The sequence below is a fragment of the Engraulis encrasicolus genome, unplaced genomic scaffold, assembly GCF_034702125.1.
Source record: "Engraulis encrasicolus isolate BLACKSEA-1 unplaced genomic scaffold, IST_EnEncr_1.0 scaffold_294_np1212, whole genome shotgun sequence".
Classification (NCBI taxonomy): Eukaryota; Metazoa; Chordata; class Actinopteri; order Clupeiformes; family Engraulidae; genus Engraulis; species Engraulis encrasicolus.
The window spans coordinates 5,574-14,348 of record NW_026945582.1 but is presented as its reverse complement, the minus strand read 5'-3'; the positions used below and the strand labels follow the sequence as shown (position 1 = coordinate 14,348).

The window sequence follows — 8,775 nt, the reverse complement described above, 5'->3', positions numbered from 1 at the left end:
TTTATGTTTGTTTACCTTTTTGTGAGATAAACTGAAACATTGTGTATCTGCTAATTTTTCACATTTTCCTGTTGCCGATATTCCTTTAAATAAAACATCTTGGTTGATATGCACAGGTTTGTTGTAATTGTAATTTCCCAGGTGGGCATTTGCACAACACAGTAGAGGCAGAAAACACTGATTGTTAAAAAGTCACTTTTTACTTTTTCTCAAAGTTAATTTTAATTTTATATGATATGCTTTTTATTTTTACCTTAGTAGATTCTCTCAATGGTACATTTACTTGTGATTGAGTACAATTTCAACAGAGTAATTATTCTGATTACTTTATTGTTGTGTTATTCTTATTCCTATTAACCGGAGGTGAAAAGAGTACTTAATTATTTTACTCAGAGTAAAATATTTCATTACTCTTTTCACCTCTGATTAATAGGAATAAGAATGACACAACAATAAAGTAATCAGAGTAATTAAGAATTGATAAGTAGTAATACTAAAAGGCTACATGAAATGATTAAACTTTAACCCATTTTTTATCAGTAATAAGTGTTAATAAAAGGCTACATGAAATGAGTAAACGTTACCCCATTTTTATCAGTAATAAGTGATAATAAAAAGCTACATGAAATGAGTACATTTTACCCAATTTCTATCAGTAACAAGTGATGATAAAAAGGTACCTGAAAGGAGTAAATGTTGCCCCAGTTTTACCTTAATGTGGACAGTATATCAGAACTACTGGAATTGGTTAATCTTTACTGAATATTCAGGGGTAAGTAATACTCTATTTAGGTCTGTGGAAATACTTACATTAATTTTATTGAGTAGATCCTATAGATCTTTTTTTACAGTGTATGAGGCTTAGAGCCTTTTTAAGACCCGATACTCCAGTTTGTGATACAAGGTCCAGAATCGGTACAGATACTCCTTAGACATTACTATTTTCAAAAAGTATGCAGGCCACTTGAAATTCAAGATGGCTGCCCATTTTCCAAGATGGCCGCCATACAAATATGAATCATAGAACTAATACATGTATTATTTCTATGGATATGAATTAGCAACTGAAACAACTGTTCAAATGGTGATACAAGCACTGGAATTGTCATAGATACTCCTTAGACACACTTCTTTTGAAAAGGCATGCAGGCCACTTGAAATCCAAGATGGCCGTCCATTTTCCTAGATGGCCGCAATACCCTACATAATAGGTGAATACGACTTCTATGCTGTCGATCAACATTGACGGAAGCACGTGAGCGAGAACTTGTTGTCATGATGTGGGTGTTATTAAATACAGCGCATTTGCAGTCGGCCACAAATATGAACGAGACGATGAGCTCGCACCGGTTTGCTCTACTAACACACCACGTGTGAGGAGTGAGGGTACAGGCAGTGAGGAGGAGCTGAAGTGGGGACTTGCGCAAACTTGTGTAGAGGTGTGAGACAAGACCCATATACACACGTGAGTGAGTTGTTGACCAACCAGTTCATGGGCGCGTGACCTCGGAGGCAGTCCGCCGACGAGCGTTGAAGGGGATAAGCAACTGCAGAGGTTGCAAGATCTGACTGCAGCCGCATTCATCCCGCGATAGTTTTACACCATGTGACATGTCACCTCGTCAACGCAACGTCGACGAAATGTCGAAATTTGACAGGAAATCTAACCGTCATGCAGCATTTTCCATCCAGGGTGCATTGCTGTCTAAATGCGCATACATGCGTTGACACATGTCGAATGCACCTATTAGTGGAATCGGTTACGGGACAAAAAGGGCATTACTGTTACCAGAGATTTTGATAGGAAGGATCTAAACCGTCTCTGCTGTTATGGAGCTGACAAAAGCTTCAAATTTTGCATGATGCTTCCTTAGGACCCCCTCAGTGATTTAAGCATAGGAGCCCCGAAATATTACATTTTCATATCAATCAAGTGAATAATACATGTACATATCATGTGTCAGCTTGGATGATCTACCCCAATAAGGCCATTACAACATAAAATGTATGCTGATTTGTGTTCGGATATGTATAGGCCTATCCCAAGTCCTAAGTGTGCTGTGGAGTGATAGGGGCCTTTATGCTTAGGAAATTATGAATAATCAATGTGCAATACACCATACATACAGTATATTGACAAATACTTTACGTTTTAAAAGAGCAAAATGGTAACATCTCTGTTTTCTCTTCTACTTTGGGCTTTAAACTAGATGACATGTTGGCTACCTAACCACTTAATTTATTGATTGCTCGTCATTTTTTATTTGTGGGTGTGGTCATTTGTTTAAAACATGTCTGCCTGCCTTCCTTCGCTCACATACTCAAAAAGTCTTTCAAAAAACTTCAAACAGCGTGTGGAAATCCCACTGGCTTTGTAAGGATACAGCTGTTAAAGTAGACTACAAGTCATCAAGACTATATACCGGTACTCTACTGTACTGTGGAGTAGTATACTCTGATATACTGTACTGTACTGTACTGTACTGTACTGTACTCCAGTGTTTCCCAACCTTTTTTGCCTTGCGTACCCCCTAAGCCTTTTTGTCATACCACGAGTACCCCCTCACTCATGCTCTATATCCCAATGTGACTATGTTCCATACATTTCTTTATTTTTTCAAGTACCCCCAGCATTGTGCTCGCGTACCCCTAGTGGTACACGTACCCCTGGTTGGGAAACACTGCTCTACTGTACTGTACTGTACTGCACTGTTACAGGTATGTGATATATCGTACTGTACTGTACTGCACTGCACTGTACTGTATAGTACTGTACTGCACAGTACTGTATGCTACTGTACTGTGCTATACTGTACTATACTGTAGTGTACTGTACTATACTGTACTGTACTTTATTATACTGCACCGTACTGTATGCTACTGTACTGTACTGTACTGTACTGTACTATACTCTACTGTACTGTATGCTACTGTACTGTACTGTACTGTACTTTACTGTACTGCACTGTACTGTATGCTACTGTACTGTACTGCACTGTACTGTATGCTGCTGTACTGTGCTGTACTGTCCTATATTCTACTTTACTGTACTGTACTTTACTTTACTGCACCATACTGTATGCTACTGTACTGTTACTGTACTGTACTGTACTGTACTGTACAACTACATAGAACTGAAACATGTAGAGCATTCTGAGGTCATGTACAATATGATGCAAAAAGGTGTAGTTAGAATGAGTTATGTTAATGTTACCACTCAAAATCTTGAAGGTTTAAAAAAAGTCATGTGGCATTTTGTGTATATATATAGTATATACCATATGAGAATTGTTGTTTTATATAGATATTTCTCTTAAGGGTAGCAAAGACCTATGGTAGGGTACATGTTGTCCATCAGCTGTCATTTTTGAAGTAGCAATTGAAATACTCAATTATTACTGAGATTACTCTAATGCAACTTGTGACACAAGTACAGTACTAGGTGAGGACTTGTTTGCAAATTGCAAGTGTTAAGAATTGTGAGCTCTGACCCCCCTGAGCCCTCAACAGTCAGGCCTCTCCTCACTGTACTTAGCAGGTTGCCCATCCCCTGTTGCTGGTGGGCTACCTGTCTCCCCCCTCCTTCTACTGCTCCCCCTGCTACTGACATACAGACCCTTTCACTGACCTACAGACCTGGTACTTTTCCGTCATGCACTAAGTGTGTGGCAAGGCAGTGATTGGCCCAGCAAGCAGACCTTCCGGTGTCCTGTCTATATGAGTGACCCGTCGAGATGTGATCCTTTTCGCTATTGAGCATGCGCACGCATGTGCACACCCTCGCGGCGGTTTTCGCGGGTGATTGCCCATCGAATTGTGCGACCGCAGTTACGGTGTATCCCCTGAGACTGTCAACTTTAGTGACTCAAACTCTGAGGTTACCACTATTATGTCATTGATAGTCTAGTTATCCACCGACTGTCAAAATATGGGGAAAAAAACGGGAAATAGCGTGGATCACTCAAACTCTGAGGTTACCACTATTATGTCATCGATAGTCTCTAGTTATATCCACCGACTGTCATCGACTGAAAGTTACGATATGGAGAAAAACGGGAAATAGCGTGGATCACAAAACTGTTAATCGTGATATTAATTTGATGGTGGTGATGTTGATTCCTTGTGTAGTCACCACCGACTGTCATCGACTGAAAGTTACGATAGGGCCTATATCCCCTGAGACTGTCAACTTTAGTGACTCAAACTGTATCTCCTGAGGTAACCACCAGTCATCCATATAGTTAGCCTTTAGCCTATCCACCGACAGTCATCGACTGAAAGTTATGATATATCCCCTGTGGAAAAAAAACGGGAAATAGCGTGGATCATCCAGCAGATCATACACCTGTGTAGTGACTCAGACTTAACTTGGTTCTCCAACCCAGCAAAACTTTTTGTAGCCTACCCGTAATTATATCAGGCAGAGGCTACTAGCCTACATGCATTCTCAGTTTGGAAAATCTGCGAAATAGTGTGGCCTCGAACATTTGCTACTTTGTTGCCTAACCGTAATCGCTCACACACTCAGCCTCGAACGTTGTAACATCGATCAGAAAAGACTATTTATGTAGAGGAGGCGTTCTCATTGCGAGACAGGCCCACGTCGCATTGAAACCAAACCAACAGGCTGCATTAAACAACCCGTAGCCAGGCCCTGATCTCCAATTCAGCATCAGGGTATCGGGAGCTAAACCAGAATGCAGCATCGAAAGGAGTCTGCTACAATGTTCCTTTGCTTTTTTTTGTCTTTATTCTCCAACAGTAGTAAATGGAAGACATCAAAGTAATTCATGTGTTGACTGATGATGATAAATAATAATAATGAGGATGAGGCTGTGCCGAAGTTTAAACCAAACATTTCTTAGCCCAATAGAACGTCTCTGCTTAAACCACGTCACTGCCTTGAACAAGCCTCTACCCGGGACATTTGGAAATGCTCAGTTGAATGGTTCCAGACAAAGTGGGTGGAGATCCCGCTGTAGCGGGAGTGAGCAAGCTCCTGGCCCTACTGTGTGTAGCTGAGCCGGAGGCGTTGCGTCACCAGTAGGGCGGAGCCTGGCTAGTAAAAGATGGCGTGACGAGCCACACACACATGGCCCACTTTGTGTCAACATAGAGAGTTTGAACATCACTGCCAAGGAAAGGAGGGCTCGTTCAGGAGTTGAACACGGGACCTCTTGCACCCTCACGAAAAATCATACCGGCGGATGGACATGAAGTGCTCCCAGGGGTACGTCATGTGAAAAAGTTTGGGAAGCACTGCCCTAGACCAACGAGCCACACAGTGCTTCCTCTTTACTGCAGAATGCCAATTTCTCTCTTGACTTCAAAAGAGAACAAACTCGTGTGATCTTTGAAACCACATTTTATTCAAGGTCTTATCAGTTAACAGTCAAATAGCATGCTGCAGAATGAGAGTGTATTCAGAGAAGATTGTGACAGCAACAAAGTTGAAGATAGTTTAGAGACAGGAAAAAGCAGTTTAGTATAGAGAGCGACTACTCATCATAATCTGGACTTGTGACTGCCTCTGTCAATACTGTTATTTGATCTGACACAAACACAGGACAGTGTGGCATAGGCTGCTTCCTTATTTTAATCTCTTGCTCTTCATCGTGTGTGGAGAAGAAAGGATAGATTTCCTCTCCATCACCAAATTCCATGTTTGTAAACGTATAAATGTGAGCCTTGGACTGTGCATTGTAAAAAGACACCCATCTCTCATCGACATCCAGACAAACACCCAGTTCCCTGGGCACCGAGCTCTCGGGCAGACACTTCAGAGGAGGAGTCGTCAAAGCTGAAAACTGCATACTGCGACTCAGGCACCAGTAGCCATGACTGGGGTAGAAGGTGACGTTGCCAGTTCTCTGCGCGGAGGCTCTGGCAACCCCAATTATCCATCGGTTGTTCACCCCAACCTGCCAGAAGCGGCGCCCCGAGGAGAAGCCCCTCATGCCCAGCACAAACGGCCGCCCGTCCAATCCCTGCTGTCGGTTCGAGGAGGTCCTGGGACACCACGCCAGCTTCACGCTTCTTTTGTCCTCCGACAACATAAGTCGTCTATGGGCTGTGGCCAAGTCCAGAACAACCCTAGCTGGGGATGAATAAGCGCAGATAAACAAAATCAGTCAAGATTTTTTTAAAAATGATAATCTCTGGAATATGGTCCAACTTTCTGGTATAAGCAAGCACTGCATTTAAACTGAAAAAGCTTCTCATACAACAGTCAAGTGAAGTGTAATTAAAATAATATCTAAATGAATTAAACATTTTAAATTCAAACGATGAGTCATTTTTCTTATGAATGGGTCTTTCCCAGCTCACCTGGTAGGGGATGTCTTTTGCAATGATTGGCTACTGGTACTATGGGGTGGTGGTCACTGCTTGGCTGATGAGAAGACTTATTCAGCTTGGCCAATTTCTTCATTAGACTCTTGTTATGACGCTTTAGCTTAGCATTGCACGTCTCAAGACCAGATATGCTCTGGGCAATTTGCTGTATTTCCTCTTTGTGCCTCTTATCCCGTTTCACCTCTCTGCTCTTCTGGTGGGCTTCAACTTTCCTGTGCTGCAGGATGACCTCTTGCTGTAGTTTATTCTTCATTCTCAGCTCACGGTTCTCCATTTCTGCGTCCACAGTAGGCGTTTGTCTGCCCCTTGCCATGGGGGCACCTGGCCTGGGGCAATTTGATGTCTTGGTCTGAAATAAAGATTCATTAAAAAAATATTACCATTATTATTATAAGTAGTAGTAGTTGTTGTTGTAGTTGCAGCAGCAGCAGCAGTAGTTTATAGCCTACAGGAGTCAGGCTATTTTCATTTATTTATTTATTTTTTAGTATTTAAGACGTTATTGGCGACAGGACAGTTGGAGAGAGGGAGAGAGAGAGAGGAAACATTTTTGAAGAGAAAGACGGGAAAGGATCGGCAAAGGCCACAAGCCGGATTTGAACCCGGGTCGGCTGCACAGTAGACGAGTGCCCTACTGTTAAGCCACNGTAGGGCCCTATTTTCATTTATTGATTTTTATTTGGCCTTTATTTTACTAAGAAGGTCCTGTTGAAATATAAAGATCTACAAGGAGTCCGGGCCAGGACAACATTCAGCACAGACAACAGAGGAGAGACACACACACACACACACACACACACACACACACACACACACACACACACACACACACACACACACACACACACACACACACACACACAGCAGTGTACAAGTGTACAAAGTACAATCAGTGGTCAAGTGAAATGTGTAGATCTGTATACAAGTTGCAAGAATAAAGTGCCAGTGGCATGATGAAACCTGCTTAGGTATGTCAACCAGGACGTTGTGATGTCTGTGCTCCAGCACTGCACACAGGCTGCAGACGGAGACGCCGTCTGTCCTGCAGAACATCTCCAGTGCCCTGCTGTGCCTCAGGCAGATCACCTGCTCCAGGTGTAACGGCACTGCCTCCACCAGCCTGTGTGTCTGCAGCACCGGAACAGTGTAGTGCTGCCGGACATGTGTCTCACAGTACGAAGCCATGCATGTCACGCAGAACTTGACAGCACTGCCCTTTTGGGTCAAGCAGAAATCACAGGGGGTCGGCCCATTGGCTGAACTAGCGCAAACTCGTTGAGATTGTTGTGGGATCTGTGCTTTTGAATTTAGGTCTGGGCGTGTCCTGAATCGTTTCCTGCACTTTGGACAAGCGTAGTATCCTGCTTGATTAGGCTGAGCCCAGAAGGATGTGATGCACTGTCTGCAGTAAGTGTGTCCACAGGGGATGGATGCCGAGTCTTTCAGCACTCCTGCGCAGACGGGGCATCTGAGGACATCCTGTTGGGTGTTCAATGGTGATGTGCTGAAAAAAGGTTGATAGAAATGTGTTGGTAGCCTCTGGTGCAGATGGGGTCGCCGGCGGGCCTTTACTATTTACTGAAAATACTCAACTACATCATAACAGCAATGCTATGACAGTACAGAGAGCCTTAAAGGGGTATGCCACTATTTTGGGGCTTAATACAGTTAAAATCGTTGGCTGGGGTTTATAAAGGTGGTAAAGTGTTTAATTTTTCATGTGAAGCGTTGTCTTGCTTTAAGTTAAAAGAGGGAGTATGTCGCTAAGTTAGTGAAAGTCAATGCATCTATGTATCATTGCTACATGCTACACGGATCCATTGACTTTCACTAGCTTAGCGACATGCTCCCTCTTTTCACTTGTCTTAAAACAAGACAACGGCTTACATGAAAAATAAGACACTTTACCACCTATATAAACCCTGGCCAACGATTTGAACTGTATTAAGCCCCAAAATAGTGGCATACCCCTTTAAGTAACAGATTTTGGTAATGGTAAGGTTGTAAAATAGGCTCTGTGCTAAGGTCAAGTCATTCATTCATTCATTCATTCATTCATTCATTCATTCATTCATTCATTCATTCATTCATTCATTCATTCATTCATTCAGTCATTCATTTACTATGTGTTAAATCTCCACATCCTTCTGGCCATTGCTACCTGACATATACGGTATAACCATGAACATGATATGTGTATATACAGTTTTTAGATAGAGTTTACCTTTTAGCTGGAGGTAATGGAGAATGTGGTGCAAATGTGATTGATGTATCCATTGACCATGTATTCTGTGCAGCACATGAGGACACATGCTTAACCTTCAGCCTATTGCAGAGCAAAGTGCAAGTAATCAATTATCATGTAATATCTAACATATCATGATTTTAAAATCTGTAATATTTTGGATGACTGCCTATCAA

At 42.3% G+C, this 8,775-nt stretch overlaps 1 protein-coding gene across 1 annotated transcript; it reads right to left on the bottom strand.

The window, feature by feature from the left end:
* Positions 1–5,498: 5,498 nt before the first annotated feature.
* LOC134443225 (E3 ubiquitin-protein ligase TRIM39-like) lies at positions 5,499–7,761 on the bottom strand. The gene is made up of 3 exons (XM_063193104.1): positions 7,315–7,761; positions 6,328–6,703; positions 5,499–6,097 (listed from the first exon to the last, which is right to left on the bottom strand). Exons 1-3 carry the CDS (start codon positions 7,537–7,539, stop codon positions 5,499–5,501), a joined length of 1,200 nt encoding a protein of 399 aa, XP_063049174.1. The 5' UTR covers positions 7,540–7,761.
* Positions 7,762–8,775: the final 1,014 nt, after the last annotated feature.